General features: G+C 38.4%; 2 protein-coding genes and 1 pseudogene across 2 annotated transcripts in view; 2 read left to right on the top strand and 1 right to left on the bottom strand.

Annotated features, from left to right (window-relative positions):
* LOC140823831 (serine/threonine-protein kinase TOR-like) overlaps positions 1-5050 on the top strand; it is a 39510-nt gene extending 34460 nt beyond the window's left edge. Inside the window, 15 exon segments of the mRNA XM_073185340.1 lie at positions 123-236; positions 312-515; positions 756-836; positions 1136-1210; positions 1302-1368; positions 1510-1670; positions 1815-1988; positions 2099-2227; positions 2338-2421; positions 3024-3085; positions 3167-3239; positions 3333-3467; positions 3996-4172; positions 4242-4507; positions 4819-5050. Coding sequence (XP_073041441.1) covers positions 123-236; positions 312-515; positions 756-836; positions 1136-1210; positions 1302-1368; positions 1510-1670; positions 1815-1988; positions 2099-2227; positions 2338-2421; positions 3024-3085; positions 3167-3239; positions 3333-3467; positions 3996-4172; positions 4242-4507; positions 4819-4837 — 1821 coding nt within the window. The 3' untranslated portion in view covers positions 4838-5050.
* A 1523-nt stretch (positions 5051-6573) lies between these two features.
* Positions 6574-13071, bottom strand: LOC140824396 (tubulin alpha-2 chain-like; the record flags this gene model as incomplete). Its single annotated transcript, XM_073185986.1, has 4 exons — positions 6574-7386; positions 7627-7997; positions 8090-8151; positions 12911-13071. Coding segments are annotated over 4 exons (1245 nt in total), but the record flags the coding sequence as incomplete, so codon positions are not given.
* An 82-nt stretch (positions 13072-13153) lies between these two features.
* LOC140824395 (probable zinc metallopeptidase EGY3, chloroplastic) lies at positions 13154-14852 on the top strand (annotated as a pseudogene).
* Positions 14853-19301: the final 4449 nt, after the last annotated feature.

The raw sequence follows: 19301 nt of genomic DNA, 5'->3' as shown, positions 1-19301 counted from the left end.
TTGTATGAATCACTTTTTAATTTTAATTACTCGCTATAACGTTTCTTTGTCATCAGGTTCGTTATTTCATGTTGTTTCATCCCTCAAGTGTCTGAAATATAATACGTATGTATATTGCGCAGGCTCTTATGTATCCTCTGCTCGTGGCATGTAAATCAGTTAGCAGTTTACGTAAAGCTGCTGCTCAAGAAGTGGTGGACAAAGTTAGACAGCATAGTGGTGTACTAGTGGATCAGGTGAAACTAGTATTGACATAGTGATTTTCTTGATGCTGTTTTTCTCATGTCTGACTTTTTTCCTTTAATGCAAAGGCCCAACTTGTCTCCAAAGAGTTGATTCGAGTTGCAATACTTTGGCATGAAATGTGGCATGAAGCACTGGAAGAGGCTAGCCGCTTATATTTTGGTGAACATAATATTGAGGGAATGTTGAATGTGTTGGAGCCGATGCATGAAATGCTTGAGAAAGGGGTGATGAGGAATAATACGACTGTAAAAGAGAAAGCCTTCATTCAGGTAAATTCGTCGCTCCACATCTGGTTAGATCTGTTTACTTGGTTGCAGTCCAAATGTTCGCAACATACAGCGACATTGCTCTAATGACGGTCACTTGTGATTTTTCATCACATTTGTACACGTGTGACTGAAAAAGGAGTCGTGGACAGAACTTAAAACTAATCATATTTTGGCTATATGTTCAATTGTTCTTGTTGATTGTGATACTTGGTTATAATTGGATTTTATTTTATGTTTCAGGCATATCATCATGAACTTTTGGAGGCCTATGATTGCTGCATGAAATATAGAAGAACTGGAAAAGATGCGGAACTGACTCAGGTATTAATTGGGGTAAAACATGGTCACTCCAACTTAATTCACACTATTTACAAAGTCAATGTCACTTTTTCCCAATTGTTTTTATGGAACTTCTATTATCACGTGACTTGAAGAGGTTTTCAGTATCTTTATTCTAGCAAGGACATGGCATTGGAATTTTCAAGTACTTGCTGCCTATTTATTAAATGTTTGTGTACTGTTTAACTTAAATTTATGAAGTGGAGCTCATGAAATTTGTCAACATGCTTTATTTATTACTCATGTACAACTGCTTATAAATTTTTAAATATCTCTTTCAGGCTTGGGATCTCTATTACCATGTGTTTAGGCGGATAGATAAGCAGCTTCAAACTCTTACTACCCTTGACTTGCAGGCAAGAAACAAGTTTTCTTATTATTGTTGGTGTAGGCTGCTTCTAGAAAACTAAAATTTTAGAGACTAATTTGTTTTCTTTTACAAATCAGTCTGTGTCTCCAGAATTGCTGCAATGCCGTAATTTGGAACTGGCCGTTCCAGGAACTTATATAGCTGGTATACAGTATACTCTTGACTATTTCACTGAAGAAAAAATTTGTGATATAAAATGAGTTTTACTGGAACGAAATCATCGTTTTAGAAAAATAGGAGACTTGAGTGTCAGTTTTACTTTGACAAAGTTGTTTTCTTTCTCAGACTCACCAGTGGTGACAATTGCATCCTTTGCACCCCAGCTTGTTGTTATCACTTCAAAACAAAGACCCCGTAAGTTGACAATTCATGGAAGTGATGGAGATGATTATACTTTCTTGCTGAAGGGACACGAAGATTTGCGTCAAGATGAACGTGTCATGCAGGTCTTATTATAACCTTAGTTCCAGAGTTACATGTTGACGGCTAATCATATAATGAATATTTTCTGTTTCTTCAAAATAGAATATCAAGATACATTGCTCTCCATTAACTTCTCACGATTCATCTGACTAGTACTTCTCAACCAGCTTTTTGGTTTAGTGAATACTTTACTGGGGAATTCTAGAAAAACAGCAGAGAAAGATTTATCTATTCAAAGATATGCTGTCATTCCACTATCTCCAAACAGTGGCCTCATTGGGTGGGTTCCAAACTGTGATACCCTGCACCAACTCATTCGAGAATATAGAGATGCGAGAAAGGTGTGATTCAATCATTGCCACGTTGCTTACTGCTCATTCATTTGTGTTTCTTGTATCTGTTGGTAGATGCATTTCCTGATCGTTGTGATTTCTTATTCCTAATTTTGTAGATCACCTTGAACCAAGAGCACAAGTTGATGCTTAGTTTTGCACCGGATTATGATCATTTGCCACTTATAGCAAAAGTGGAGGTTTTTGAGTATGCTCTACATAATACCGAAGGAGATGACCTGGCAAGGGTGGGCATAATTAAGAAACTAATGTCGCCTCCCTTTTCAGATACATTCATGTGTGGGATATACACATGTTCACAATTAGTTTTCTGAATGCTTCTATTAATTCCTAATAGGTGCTGTGGTTAAAGAGTCGCACTTCGGAGGTTTGGTTGGTTAGGAGGACAAATTATACAAGGAGTTTGGCTGTCATGAGCATGGTAATGGCTTCTTGTTAGAAGTTAGCTTCTCAATCGTGTTATCAATCCCTCTCCCTCTCCCTCTCCCTCTCTCTCTCTCTCTCCCTCTCTCTCTCCCTCTCTCTCCTGGTGTATAGATATATGGAATTTGATTCGATTATTAACCCTGGATTGATAATTCTACTGGGGCACTAAACAGTTCATAATCCCTAACTACGCTAGTAGTTGAACTAGATTATTATCTGTAATTCTCTCTAAATGCTCACGATTATCCATCTGGGATACTTCCCATATGAAATATTATTGTGGACACATAACACCTGATATGCATGAAGTTTTTATGCTAGATTCATTAAAATTGGACTGTGATTTGCGGCACTTGTCTGGGGTTTATCTATGATTTTAATTTAAAATAATAATGAATGCAATTATGTTTTTTCTGTAACGATTTGTAGACTTACGAGGTCCAAAGTCGAGAAAGAATATTAACTTTCACTGTTTAATCATATTTTATTTCAGTTCTCTTTTATATTTCACATTTTTAACGTTAGAAGAGCACGACTTACTAAGTGCCATGATCTTGCACATATTGAAATGATATCACTTGCTCATCCGTTTTTCAGGTCGGTTACTTGCTTGGGTTGGGTGATCGACATCCAAGCAACCTCATGCTGAATCGTTATAGGTATTCGGATGAAAAGAGATTTACATGCATAGAGTTTATAAATGTATGAGTTCTCTATATATTTGTAAATGATGTTTTCAGTGGGAAGATATTGCACATTGACTTTGGAGATTGCTTTGAAGCTTCAATGACCCGGGAGAAATTTCCTGAAAAGGTTTGCTATCTCAGCTGCAGTTTTAATAAATTTTGGGAAAATAAAACAAACATCTAGCTCTCTCTTAAATATATAGAATTTCTTGGTTTATAGGTTCCATTTCGCCTAACAAGAATGCTTGTTAAGGCCATGGAGGTTAGTGGCATCGAAGGAAACTTCCGCTCAACTTGTGAAAATGTTATGCAAGTTCTACGTACAAATAAGGATAGTGTTATGGCTATGATGGAGGTATAGTCTTAAATATGCTGTGTTTTTTCCTCATAGTAAGCAGTTTCATTGTAAATTAGTCCATTTAGGCTTTGTTAATGTAATTGTCATTGCCCATTATGGCTATTAGTAATATAAGAAGGATTGGCTTATGAGATATAGTGATGCCCCCAGTTTGAAAGGTTGGATGTGCTGGTGATAAATTTGTTATAAGCAATGTTAATATTATGTCCATTCAGGCTGGCAGAACAGCCTCAGGTGCTGAAGGTTGTCGTTGCCATGTGAAATTGTTTCTCTTTTCCTTACTATTTTTTTGGCTAAACCTTATGCTCTGGTGGTAGTGTGGCGAGTTTACACGACTGGTGATTGGTTTTGACTGGGAAAGAATGATTTGGCCCTAGTGCATAATTGTACAAAAGTTTAAGACTCGCGTCTTAAGTTAGACCACCACTTTTTATGGGATGATTTAAGTTATTTTTAATTTTTGAATTTATTTAACAGTAGTACAAATTTGACACTCTTACTCGGATTTATGTTTACCTTTTTCAGGCATTTGTGCATGATCCGCTAATAAATTGGCGTCTTTTCAACTTTAATGAAGTCCCTCAAATGTCGACCCTTACAAGTACTCACATCCCAGCTGTCGTGAACGGTGAGGATTCTTCCACTTCCAACAGTGAGCTGCTTCAACCACAACGAGGTGTTCGTGAGAGAGAGCTTCTTCAGGTATTGGTCCATTTTGGTCTTCTTGCCTGTTTTATCTGTAATGCTTAGGAATTTATTTGTTCCTTTTAGGCTGTCAATCAATTGGGCGATGCTAATGAAGTTCTGAATGAAAGAGCGGTGGTTGTCATGGCACGAATGAGCAACAAGCTTACAGGGCGGGATTTCTCTGCTTCTTCTTCTTTACCTTCAAGCTCCGTTCAATATTCCCTGGACCATGGCACTCTGATTTCTGGTGATACTCGTGAGGCTGACCATGGATTATCTGTCAAATTACAAGTTCAAAAACTCATTCTTCAAGCAAGATCTCATGAAAATTTGTGCCAAAACTATGTTGGGTATGCTTACGAGCACTTCATGAGTTAAATTACATATTGACTTTGATAATTTTTACATTCTAGAAGCTAATGTTGACTTTTGTGTCTTGTTTTTTCCGTTGGCTGATATTTATTTATGCTGATAATCTAAAACTGTATTCCTAATACCGTTCCAGTATTATATTACTTACCACCGATTGAATAGTTGTCGTCTTTTTTTTTTTGTAATATTCTTCGGAACAGCTGGTCCTGGATTATCATCCAGAGGAAAATATATTGCACCGGTGTTGTTTATTTTCTTTTTGACCAGGAGGTACCTTTTTCTTTTTCAGATGGTGTCCTTTCTGGTAAGTCTGCGGATCAAACCAAACGATCAGGGGAACACATCCTTTGTAAACAGTGTACACTTCCGAGTGACAAGGTGATTTTCCTGATTTACCCCACTTCCTGTTATATTATAGAAAATGTAAATAATAAACTAACTGGGAGTTGATCATGTACAAATGTAAATATAGTTGAGAAGTTAGAAATCAAACATACCTATTGACAATTCCTGCATATTGTTATCTTAGTTTTATTGCTTTTTAGACATGTCTATTGGTATTGTTGACTACTAATTGTGATCCCAAGCCCGCGGTTCATAGCTAAGGACACAGATCAAATCGGTTAATTGTGTTTTTAAAAAATATTATTATTACATTCGTGATAGCATAGAAAGCATGTTTGGGTCTTGAGAAGTTCGGGATTTCCCCAACTTTCCACTCTCTGCCGCTGGCCGCTGCCAAGGGCTTTCTTCTGGTACATATTTCACTGCTCCACTGGAAATTCTCTCTCCCTCTGCTGTACTCCACCTTGGTAATATCCACCGCCTGTCTACGGTGATTTGCCTTCGGACTTGCAAATTTGAAGTTGAGTTATATTGTTCTGGGATTGATGAATAAATTGATTGGCGTAATGTGCGAAGGCATAAAAAGGTTGACTGGATTTAATCGTCTCATTTTCTATGTTAATAGTACAGCGAGTTCTATCTCACACCGAGTGATCTTCGTCCGGTGTAGCATCCACCATTCATTTGATGTAGATGTGTGGGCCACACACCAAATTGAATGACACCTGGTGGATCATAGAATTTTCAATATATGTGTCCTGATCGTATGAGATATATAATATTAAATATTAATAGTAAAGAATAAAATTATTAAAAAAGTTCAGGTTTGTTCCCCGATGCATGCGTGGCAGCTTGGGTGGGCATCTTTGGAAGAAATTCATATCTTCTCCTGGTTCTTCCACCCTACCCATATGGCAGTACTCCAAATCTTTAATCCGAGGGCTACAATTTAGAAGGGGTTTACATTTTTTTTTTACCATGGAGCCACATATTGTATCAAATGGAAATAACCGTGTCCTCGTTGTAATCCTTAGATTAACGTTACTTGCTTGATTCGGAGGATTAGGAGGTTATTGAATAATTATAAAATAAATGACAAAATTTGAGAGGGAAATGTGATGTATGTAGAAAAAATATTGTGTTTGTTGTGGCATCTTTTGACATATTATAATTACAACCCTCGCCATAATTTTTTTGGGTTTTTTGTTCAAGGACAAAGGTCGAAGGATAAAAATGAATGATTCATAAAAAACAATGATAAACCAAAAAAAAGCAACCCACATTCACATGGTATACAACCTATGGCAGTGTGAACAAATTTCATGTTTTTAGTCGTTTTTCTTTCTTCGTGCAATGAACCCAAATGGGAGATGGAAATTAAATAGATTTCTCCCTCCAAAGTTGTGTTTTTCATTATGTGGATTTTTTTAAAATTGAATAGGTGGAAAATATTTATGATACAAGATCCCTAATTTTTATGCTATATAGGCAAAACTCAGGTGTAATCAAATCGACTGAAATTGCAAGCAAAGAAAAAAAATCGGCTACTGTATCACGCACTAAATATTCCCAAAAAGATGGCAGACCAATAATGCATTAAAATATTTATTTAGAATTTATGAAGTTTTTTTCAGAGTAAGGTAGGTGAATTTCTAGAAAAGGTCATCTGACAAGTTGAAGACAAATAGAGTGACAATTGCGAATGACGAGTGCCAAGTGCCATAAAAAATGTCTTCATATTTGAATGGTTGATAGCATTTTAATACGGGGCTCAAAGAAAGAGTACATAATATCCGAAATCCAAAACCAACTTCAGTAAGAAAACATCAAGCAAACACTATTCGAATTCAAAACATCTTTATCAACCATCCTCTTCACATCCATCTTCCTCTGTCCCCTCCGCGCCAACTTCTTCATAATCCTTCTCCAGAGCAGCAAGATCCTCTCGAGCCTCCGAGAATTCGCCTTCTTCCATTCCCTCGCCGACATACCAGTGCACAAAAGCTCGCTTTGCATACATGAGATCAAACTTATGGTCGATACGAGAGAACACCTCAGCCACACTGTTTGAGTTTGAGATCATGCAAACAGCTCTCTGAACCTTGGCAAGATCCCCACCAGGGACGACTGTAGGTGGTTGGTAGTTGATGCCGCACTTGAAACCTGTTGGGCACCAGTCGACGAATTGGATTGAACGCTTTGTCTTGATGGTGGCTACGGCTGCATTGACGTCCTTGGGGACGACATCACCACGGTACATCAGACAGCAGGCCATGTATTTGCCATGGCGAGGATCGCACTTGGCCATCATGGACGAGGGCTCAAAAGCACTGTTGGTGATTTCAGCAACAGAGAGCTGCTCGTGGTATGCTTTCTCTGCTGAGATTACAGGCGCATAAGAGGAAAGCATGAAATGGATTCTTGGGTAAGGCACCAAGTTGGTCTGGAATTCAGTGACATCTACGTTAAGGGCTCCATCGAACCTTAGAGATGCTGTCAAGGAAGAGATCACCTGCATTCGACAAGAATAGTTGACACGATACAGTAATGAACAGTTGCAAATCCACCGGGTGAGGATCTACCCCCCAACTCGAATGAAGGAATTTTGAAATCTTTATATTCAATTTTTTCTAAAACTAAAAGTTTCACCCAACAAATATTCAGTTGCACTACGTCTCCCCCTCCCCCAAACCCCGAGCAACGGTTGGTACTGGGTACAACATGTGATCAAAGAGTGAGGGTGAAACCATACCTGAGAGATAAGGCGGTTGAGGTTGGTGTAGGTAGGCCTTTCAATGTCGAGAGACCTCCTGCAGATGTCGTAAATGGCCTCATTGTCCAGAAGCACGGCAACATCAGTGTGTTCAAGCAGGGAGTGCGTAGACAAAACTCTGATGTAAGGCTCTACAACAGATGTGGAGACCTGTTGAGATGGATACACAGTGAAGCCGAGCTTAGACTTCTTGCCATAGTCAACTGACAGGCGCTCCAGGAGAAGGGAGCCCAATCCAGAACCTGTTCCTCCACCAACTGCATTAAAGACGAGGAAACCTTGGAGGCCGGTACAATTGTCAGCGAGCTTTCTAATGCGGTCCAGGCAAAGGTCAACAATCTCTTTGCCAACTACGGGTAACACAAATTGTAAACAAAACCTTAAACACCAAAACGACAGCAGAAAATAAATGAACTCATTGGGGATGAGCAAACCTACTTACTTGTGTAATGGCCACGGGCAAAGTTGTTGGCAGCATCTTCCTTGCCACTAATGAGCTGTTCATATTGCGGAAGAGAAAAGAGCTCTTTATTTCCATTGAATGATTGTTTATGAATTACAGAAGTTGCTTTATATCGTTCTTGTGTTTACAACAATGAATGGTAAACTAACTCATTAACCGTAAACTAACTCTTCTAACTACTCTGTATTGCATTATCTAATACCCCCCTTCAAGATGTACTGTATATATTCTTTACAGACATCTTGGAGAGTAAAGTGGAAAGAGTGGTAGACGGTAGAGGTTTTGTGAACATGTCCGCAAGTTGAAGATTGGATCTAATAGGAAGTAATTTGATCGCACCATCTGAAATTTTGTTCCGAACGAAGTGACAATCGATTTCGATGTGTTTAGTACGCTCATGGAATATAGGATTGTGCGCAATGTGGATGGCCGATTGATTGTCACAAAAGATAGTAGCTGGTGTAGGTGTTTCAACGTGGAAGTCACGAAGTAATTGTTTGAGCCAAATCACTTCACTGGTGGTGCTTGCTAAAGCACGATATTCAGCCTCTGTTGACGACCTGGAGATGGTGGATTGCTTTTTAGCTTTCCATGAGATCAATGCATCCCCAAGGAAGACAAAATATCCAGTGGTAGATCGTCGTGTGTCCACGCACGAAGCCTAGTCAGCATCGGAAAAAGCCCGCAGCTGAAGTGAGGCAGAAGCTGGAAAGTAAATGCCTTGGCCGGGAGCTGCCTTGAGATAACTCAACAAGTGATGAACAGCTTGCATATGCGGAGTTCGAGGTTTAGATACAAATTGACTGAGTTTGTGGACGGCAAAAACAATGTCAGGTCGAGATAATGTGAGATACAAAAGCCTACCAATCATTCGGCGATACTGTGATACGTCCTCAAGTGGTTCACCATCACTGGAGTTCAGATGTAAGCGAGGTTCCATTGGAGTAGGAACCGGCTTGCTTGCTAAATGGCCAGTGTCTTCTAGCAACTTCAGTGTATAATGTCGCTGTGACAAATAAATTCCTTGCTTGGAACATGCGATTTCCAGACCAAGAAAAAATTTCAGTGATCCTAAATCCTTAAGCTTGAATTGACTCTGAATAGAGGTCTTTAAAGATTGGATTATGTGATCTGATGGCCCGGCGATGATAATGTCATCGACATAGACGAGTAAGGCAACAAATGATGAGCCTTCCCCTTTTGTAAACAAGGTATTGTCGGACTGGGACTGAGAGAATCCAAATTGCAGTAGAGCTTGAGAGAATTTTGAGTACCATTGGCGAGAGGCCTGACGAAGGCCATAAATTGACTTATGAAGCTTACAAACAAGTTTAGGCGTCTTGGAGTGTGGAGAAATTCGGGTAGTATAACCAAGAGGCATATCCATGTAAACCTCTTCCAAGAGATCACCGTTGAGGAAAGCATTATTTACATCTAGTTGCGTAAGATGCCAATGCTTGCTGGCAGCAAGGGCAAGTAGAACTTTGATGGTTGTTAACTTGGCAACTGGGGAAAACGTCTCAAAGAAATCAACACCCTCCTGTTGAGTGTATCCTTTAGCCACAAGACGTGCTTTGTGCCTATCGACAGAGCCATTTGATGTATACTTGATCTTGTAGACCCAACGACAACCGATGGAATGTTTACCCGGGGGTAAAGGGAGGATTGTCCAAGTGTTGTTAGCTTCCATGGCATCAAGTTCAACTTGCATTGCATCCCGCCATTGAGGAAACTTAACAGCCTGATGATAAAATTGAGGCTCGAATTGAGACGATACATTAAGTACCAGATTGCGGTAGGATTGAGATAGAGCATCATAAGACACATACGCACTTAGTGGATACAGACACTTTGATAATATTGGTGCTGAAGAGTGCAGCAAGTTGCAATGATAATCACGGAGATAAGAAGGGGGATTTGTGATTCTGGATGAAGTGCGAATGGTGTTAGTGGATTGGTCATTGCTGCTTGTGGATTGTATTGGTGCAAAATTAGTAGCTTCTGGGTTAGGAAGTTCAGGACATGGTGAACTTAACTCCTTTGGCATTACCACGGTTGGAAAAGGATCAAAATGTGGGTGGGACGTGCCCAAATGACAGGGAAATGTTGTTTCGTAAAATACAACATCCCTAGAAATGAACACTTCTTGAGTAGCTATGTCAAGTAATTTGTATCCTTTGACACCAGAAGGATAACCCAAAAAAATACAAGAACATGCTCGAGGGGATATTTTATCACGGTGAGCGGCCAACGTGGAGGCGAATGCAAGACACCCGAAGCTACGGAGAGTAGAATAGTCAAAGGATCTGTGATACAAAAGCTCATATGGAGCTTTATTTTGGATCCTTGGTGATGGCACCCTATTGATCAAGAATGTTGCAGTAAGAACACACTCACCCCAGAACTTTTTGGGTACCCGAGATTGGAAAAGAAGTGATCGAGCCACGTTGAGAAGGTGTTGATGTTTTCTTTCAACCACTGAGTTTTGTTGCGGGGTTTGTACACACGAGTATTGATGTAAAATACCTTTAGCTTGACACAACTCAGTGAAGGCAAGTTCCTTGGCATTATCAGTGCGAAATACTTTGATTTTCTTCTGAAACTGATTTTCAACCATGTTATAAAACCGAGTGACCACATGGGCAGCTTCTGACTTGTGACTAAGCAAAAATACCCAAGTAAAACGAGTACAATCATCCACCATAGTTAGGAAATAACGATGACCATTGTAAGTAGAAAGTTGATGTGCTCCCCAAATATCACAATGCACAAGATCAAAAGCATGAGCTGAAATGTTTTGACTGGATTCAAAAGATAAACGTCTTTGTTTAGCTAAAGGGCAAATATAGCAAGGTTTAGACAGATCAAGTTTTGTAGAACCGCATTTAAGATTGCCTTTTAGCATTTCCATGATGCGAATAGATGGATGACCCAGTCTCATGTGCCAAGTATCTACTGAAATTTGATTGACTGCCACAGCTTGAGTTTCTGTCCAAGTATCAAGGATGTACAGCCCTTCGATTTTTCTACCCTTGCCAATCATCCTCTGTGTCAGGGGCTCCTGGATAAGGAATGAATCATGGTAGAAGCATATCATATATTTGTTGTTATCAAAAAGGGAACTCACTGATAGAAGATTGAATTTGAATTCCGGAACATAAAGAACCTCCTTAAGTATCAAGGAGCTATTAATTTTAATGTCACCACAATACTTTACCCTTATGGAATCATGATTGGGTAGTGTAATCATCGAATTATGCACTGCACTATATGTTTGAAATAGCGAAGGATTCGAGCATATATGTCGAGACGCTCCGGAATCAATAATCCAACATGTGGGTGAGTATATGCTGTTAGGTTCTGATATAGACAGACAAGTACCTGAGTTATGATCATTGGATGGACTACCAAGAGAATCATATGTAGATAAATGTTGAGTAAACATTGCCATCAACTGTTCAACTTGAGCTTTGTTGAAAGTCTGAAGCAAATTCGGTGGTGAAGCGGTCTCAGTATTGGAGGAATTGGACGGTCCAGATATCTGGTTAGTGGCTACAGAGGAATACTTGTTTGAAGTTTTCTCCGTCAACTTGTATTTCGGAGGATATCCGTGTATCTTGTAGCAAGTATCCACCGTGTGTCCATGGATGTTGCACTTGGTGCAAAATGGTCTGCCCCTTTGTACAGGCAAAGGCCCTCTGTTGGTATTATGCCTCTGTTGTTGTTCATTTTTTATGGCAAAAGCCATGCTTCCTGCTGAATTGTGCCCCGCATATTGTGAACCTATAGACCTTTGTCGCTCCTCTTGTACAATCAGTGAGAAAACCCGATTAATTGGGGGCATAGGGTCAAGCAGTAAGATCTGGCTCCTGACTTGAGCTAATGAATCATTGAGGCCCATGAGGAAAGCCATCGTGCAATCCATGTGAAAATACTCTTCAATTTTCTTTACACCGTCACAACTGCACTTGCCACAATTGCAGACTGGACGGAAGTTTGTTAATTCTTCCCATAAGGCTTTGAGTTTCGTGAAATACACACCGACTGAATCTTGTTCTTGACGCAAACTGATCAGCTCACGTTTTAATTGAAACACTCGTGGACCATTGCTCTGTTGAAACCGTTCTTTGAGATCTTGCCAAATTTCTGCCGCCGATTCAGCAAATAGAATGCTTGCTGAAATTTCTTTGGAAACGGAATTCAGAATCCATGATACAACGATATTATTGTTTCGAGTCCAGTAGTTGAGGAGATTTGATTCAGTATCCAAAGGCTTAACTATCGATCCATCAATAAAACCCAATTTATTCTTGACCGAAAGTGCGATCCTCATTGCTCGATTCCAGGAGGTATAATTGTCTACTGTAAGCACCTGAGATACCAATGTGATCCCCGGATTGTCTGAATGATGTAGGAAATATGGGCTCATCGGGTCATCAATGGCGGATTGACCAGTGGACCAGGGAGAACCAGACACATTCGGAGGGGCCATGGATTGAATGATGCGAAACAATAATGGAGAAAATAACTAGAATCGGAAAATTACCAGATGAGAATGATACTGGTAGAATGAGATCAGAAGTTTTCAATCTTTGATCTGATTTTCAGTGCTGCGAAAGCATTGCTCTGATACCATATTGCGGAAGAGAAAAGAGCTCTTTATTTCCATTGAATGATTGTTTATGAATTACAGAAGTTGCTTTATATCGTTCTTGTGTTTACAACAATGAATGGTAAACTAACTCATTAATCGTAAACTAACTCTTCTAACTACTCTGTATTGCATTATCTAATAGTTCAGGATGAAAAAGCTGGCGGTAAGCCCCGGTGCGAACTTCATCGATCACAGTGGGTTCGAGGTCAACAAAGATTGCACGTGGAACATGCTTTCCAGCACCTGTTTCACTGAAGAAAGTGTTGAATGCATCATCACCTCCAACAGTTTTGTCATTGGGCAACCGAAGTCAGATATGTTATATATAGGAATGAAATAGACAATAAGTCTATAATATTGTATCTGTTGCAAAAATCAGGCCAAGAAAAATGGGATGGTTGATTACGTAGGTACAAATGTTGTAAGAAGCAGATATCGGATTGATAATTCCTCAAAGGTGGCAACGAAATAATATAATAACTTTTGGGACGTTTGCTTTGACCAGTGGCCTTTTCCTCAAGCCAGATGCCACCATTGATGACTACCTAGCTAACTTGGCGCTCCTCTTTGGTGGATTTTTGATTATTTTGGCAGTTTCTGAGGTATAAGTGTATTTGTTCACTCTGTCTATCATATTTAAAGATTAATTGAAACTTCGCCATGGTCCTGTCATGAGTACAGTATCTATCTTTGTAATAGAATCACATTTATGTGTAGTTGGTGCTTACATATATCAATAGTGCTAGTTTTGCAGAGTTTTTTGAAGGAATGTATTTAATTTGCATAACTTCCTTTATTCTACCCCCTCCCATTTGTTAATTTTACTTTGGTTTCTGTATAGATAGCAACACGAGTAACAGCATCCTGGTACGGTGTGAAATTGAGTCCCTCGTTTCTTGTCCCATCTAACTGGACCGGATGCCTTGGCGTCATGAATAACTATGAATCATTACTGCCTAACAAGAAGGCTCTGTTCGACATTCCAGTAGCAAGAACAGCCAGCGCATATCTGACGTCCTTAGTTCTTGCAATTTCTGCTTTTGTAACTGATGGCAGTTTCAATGGGGGTGACAATGCATTGTAAGTAATCTTTTGTTCCTTCATTTGGGTTATATGACTTATGTGGTCTGTTATGTTGTTTCCTCTATAACACTCTTTATGTTTCCTCTGCTTTCAGGTACATTCACCTCAATTCTTTTACAACAATCCTCTTCTTTCCTTCATCCAATATGTGATTGGACCCTACACCGATGATCTTGGGAATGTGTTGCCGTATGCAGTTGAAGGTGTAGGAGTCCCCGTCGACCCCCTTGCATTTGCTGGTCTTTTAGGTGAGTCTTTTCTTGAAATCATGGTCTTGTTCTAGTAAAGTATATGGTTAATTTTCATTTTTATGTGTAGCTTTTAGAAATGTAACTTTTGTTCAAACCCAAAATACACTGGTGTCATATACGGGAAACGCCTCAGTTAAAAACCTTCAGAAATTGTCGTGTCATTTTTCAGAGTATGCAAGTTTTTCATTCCCAAAATCCATTATATGAACTCTCTCGCCTAAGTCCCTCATTCGCCACAATTCCTGGACCGCCAACAGGAGAAAAAAACGTATAGGTTTCTTGTTTAGGTATGGTGGTGACTACTCTGAACCTACTCCCATGTGGAAGACTCGAAGCAGGCCGCATTGCCCAAGCCATGTTCGGAAGAAGGACAGCTAACGTGTTAACGTTCGCCACATCCTTACTACTAGCCATAGGTGGGTTAAGTGGAAGTGTTTTGTGTCTAGCATGGGGACTGTTTGCAACGTTCTTCCGGAGCGGAGAGGAGGTTCCTGCGAAGGACGAGATTACACCGTTAGGGGACGATCGTTCGGTTGGGGTTGCGTGCTTTTCTTGATATGTTTGCTGACTCTTTTCCCTAACGGAGGAGGGACCTTCTCGAGTTCCTATTTTGGGTCACCGTTTTTCAGGGGGTAGTTGTAAATCGTGAGTAATCACATTTCAGCGTTCAGTACTGCATTTTGGCTGTGAAATCAATGCTAGTGGATTTTGTGATATGGTTGATATTCGGGCAATTCTTGTTGTTGGACAGTTATTTGGGATTATTCTGTGCTAAACCAGAAGCGTTACTGTCCTTATTCTATTCTAATATTTTTATGAAAATTGACATATATTTTTAATAATTCAATAACTAGATCTAGATTATGTTGGTAACGTGTGATCTCGAGTTTTCTAAGATTATGGAAAATTGTCTAAATTTAATATTTGTGTTCCGGGAGTAATTTTATATCAATAAAAAATTAAAAATATACCAATGATCGATCGAGCCATATAAAATATATACAATACCAATTTCATATATGTTAAAAACAAGAAAGATTTTCATAAAATTCGAACTCATGGAAATTATGTAATAATTATATTTAATTAAGTATAAATCAAAGTGTGGGTCTCATGTGAGACAGTCTCACGGATCTTAATCTGTGAGACCGGTCAATTCTACTGATATTCACGATAAAAATTAATATTAGTAACATAAAAAGTAATATTTTTTAATGGATGACCCAAATAAGATATCCGTCTCACAAATACGATATGTGAGATCGTCTCACACAAATTTTTGTTTAAATCAAATGAATATATATATATACATACATACATATATATATATATATATATATATATATATGTATGTATGTATATATATGTATATATATATATATATTTACCAGTGGCGTTGGGCCTGCTGAGGGACGAATTCTCGATTCTTTAGTTTAGGACTGTTAGTGAACCATTATGTCTGCTAATTTTTTTATTATTATTATTTTATGATTTTATGCATGAGCTTTGCCATGGTACAGCTGCATGCGATTTTTATCATGAAAATGGATGCTTTGCAAGGGTAGAGCTATTTGATGCAAGAAGAATAACAATGGCAAACAAGATTATCAGACAATCGGCTCAACCTTACACTAACGCAATAGTTTACAATACAACGAAATAATATGTCAATGGATTGCACATAAAAAAAGCTCAACACTCATGTATCACAAAGCCTTGTGCAACTCAATATCAGATAAACTGGAGTAACTGCTCTTAGAACCGCCACATGTCAAACTCAACTGCTTTGTTTAGATAAGAGCAAGCTTAACTGCTATCAGATTGCATGTTTGTTCTTCTGCCACTTGTCTTAGACGTTTGCCAAGTATCCCAAAACGCCCACATAACTGCCCAAACATCATATTTATGGCTTACATATATCCGAGGCATTCTCTAACTCGAGTTGACTTGCTTGTACATCCAAGTCCAAATCTTCAAAAGTTAGCTGTCTCTAACACACACATCCCTCTTAAAATTGTCAATCGTTTATACACTTAGTCAATCCAATTGTTTATGCAAAGAAATAAACATATTTATAAGAAATAGAGAACATGTATTCGTTTGTATCGTTTGCAAAGAATTTTATATTTATCCCACTTTTCAAGTTAATAATATATTCATGACGATGTTGCCTAATTATTTTTAAAAAAAAAATTATAAACAAACTTTATAAAGATTTAGACTTTACAAAGTGATTTAGAAACTTATAAGCTATTACAATTTATTTTAGAACTGAGCCTAAAGTATTTGAATAAAATAGAACTACGTGGAAAGGAAAAAAAATCAAGAGGTTGACAAACAAATCATATGAATGAGAAAAAATAGTAAAAAAATAAAAAGAAAAAAGAATTGGAGAACGATTTGGGATGTAGAATAAATGTTGAAATTATTCTAAATTATTAGAAATAAAAGTTATATGATTTTGAAAAATAAGTTAGTATGATCTTACTTGTTAAATTAAGATTTCAATTACTTGTATATTTCCACGATCATATTTTTTATTTAAAAATAATAATTTCAAAAATCTCATAAATTGTTGTATTTTTTGAATCTATAATCTACAAATACTATCAAAATAGCCTATAAGCTTTACCTAGTAGATTCTGTATATTTGCTTAATTTGTAAATTAAATTTTTTTTTTTTGAAAGAAACGTATTTATGTTCTTTGACCATTGTTTTGAAATTTTCTTGCGAAGATAATCTCTCATAGAATAAGAATGAATGTTAATTTTGACGCCACAATTAGGCAAGTGTTGGCCGTCCACTTGACCTTTTTTCCAATTCTTTGCCGTGTAAATCAAATTACTCATAGAAAGATACACATCAATTATCAAAGCCAAGTCACCTTTTAAATCACCCGAGTCATATTTTTTCACTGGCTTTAAACCACATTTGTCACACAACAAATTCTATACGCCATAATTTTGGCTTGAAAACATGGTTACAATCAACAAGAAATGGCAAAACAATCCGCCGAGCATTGCGAAAAAGGCGAAAAACTTCTACATGGGCACCATGTGTAACTGCGCTCGCCTACAAAATGGAGGGATCGTGAATTGTACTTTTCCTCAAACGGCCAAAAACTCGAAATCACATGGTCATGATCATGACGACGATCAAGATCTCCAGGAGCTCATTCGGCTGGCCGCCGTTTCTTCTAAAAAAGGTGGTGGCACGAGGGTGGAAGTCGATTCCAAGGGGAATTTAGTGTGGAAGAACTCGGGGGAGGATGGGAGGAATTACGGTGCCGGAGTGGGAAGAATGGGCCGGATTGACGAGGACAGGACTTGTGACTTTAAGGAAACGGATGTTACCAAGGTTTGGTACACGAGAAGCTTTGGCACTCAAAAAATGTCAAATATCAATTAAGTCACTCGGAGATATTTCTGTTTGTGTTCATGTGGATGTTTGAATTAGCCTTAATTCTCAGCTTTGTCTCATCAAACTTGCTGGAATCTATATTTTAATTATAATTTTATCGAGTGCTTTTGAGTGCCAAAATTTCTTCCTCAAATCATCATATACTATAATAAAATTAACAGTTATTTATTCATTCTAGCATTTATATTTAATTAGAAACCATATACAATTATATAACAAGTAATGATATGACTGAGATGGTTCGCTCCTTTGAATCTATCAAAACTCAAATTCTCCACTGTCACGAAAATGGAAAACCCTAACAAGCTCCGAGTCGAAATTCACTGAACGAAACGGCTCCAATAGACCATAGCACCCGTTGTTCAGGATCTGGTCCTATAAAAGCAATTCCTCACCAATTCATCACAATTCACACGCCACACCACCAAAAACGCCTTTACTCATGCAGTAATAGACATGATTGGAGTTGAGACTGTGTTAATCCGTCTCACTGATATAAATATATAAAATTTTCTGTGTAGGCTAAAGTCATTAATCTAATTTTTTAAAATTAACTTTTGGTATCTCTCGTCTTCCCCTTGTTGAATCTTTCCATAAATCTCTAGTCCTAAATTTCTATAGACCAAATATACGCCACATGTTTCAGTCGTGCAGAAATCAAGATAACTCAACTGTAACAAGAAAAAATAAGTGGACTTTTTTTAGTGGACTTTTTTTATTCCAATGAAAAGACTGGATTATATAAATATGTAAAAGAATTCTCATTTGAAGATAAGGTTAAATTAATATTATATATAATACTCCACTACGTGTCTTTTAAAATTGCAAATTGCAAATTGAAACTATGAATTTTTATAAAAATTAACGTGACTAACCAACTTCTAGCTCCATCCTCCCTTTTGAAAAAAAAAAAAAAAACTCGAACGATCAAGTTAATTATTTTAATATTATTATTAATAACGAAAACAAAAATATTAAAGAAAAAGAAAAAAAATGGCTACGGAATTCTGGACATTGGAGAATCCACGCAGCTGAGTTTGCTTAGTTAGGAAGTTATCTAGACGCGCTTTACACGCGTAAAACCCAATTTCTCCACCTCCACCCCCACTTTACTTATAACCAACCTACCCGGCCTCGGCAACAAATACTCCAAAAACATGAGTTACTACAATCAGAATCAACCTCCAGTCGGTGTTCCTCCCCCTCAAGGCAAATTAATCCGCTTAATTTTCTTGGAATTTTTTTTGCTTTTTGTTGTTTCTGATTGATGGATTCTGTCATGTGTAGGTTACCCGCAGGAGGGCTACGGCAAGGATTCGTATCCGCCGCAGGGGTACCCGGCACAGGGTTACCCTCCACAAGGATACCCACCACAGGGATATCCACCGCAGTACGCCGGGCAGCCGCCTCAGCAACAGCAATCCAGCGGTAGTACCGGGTTATTGCAAGGATGGTACGCTCATGATCCCTTCCCATAAATTCTGGTTTCGAGTTATTTTTCTGTCATAATCTACTTTTTTTTTTGTGTATATGTTTGTTTTATTGATTGGCATGGATTATGTCGGGTCGATCCAGATCTGAAATATATTTGATTTGTTTGCTGGTTTTGGCGAGGTCCGTTGACTCGCCAATACCCGCAAGAGGAACGAAAATGTTGTCGATTCCCGTAAATGTCCTCCTTGCCACGGTGGTGCTGAGGGCCTTTTCGGCAAGTCACGTGGTGCTACCAAGAGTTTCTGTTCTGTCTTTTTCAGTTTGTCTTCGTAGATTTTTAGCTCCATT

This window comes from Primulina eburnea, chromosome 2, assembly GCF_022965805.1.
Source record: "Primulina eburnea isolate SZY01 chromosome 2, ASM2296580v1, whole genome shotgun sequence".
NCBI lineage: Eukaryota > Viridiplantae > Streptophyta > Magnoliopsida > Lamiales > Gesneriaceae > Primulina > Primulina eburnea.
The sequence above is the reverse complement of the archived record's forward strand: the minus strand, read 5'-3'. Positions and strand labels throughout refer to the sequence as shown.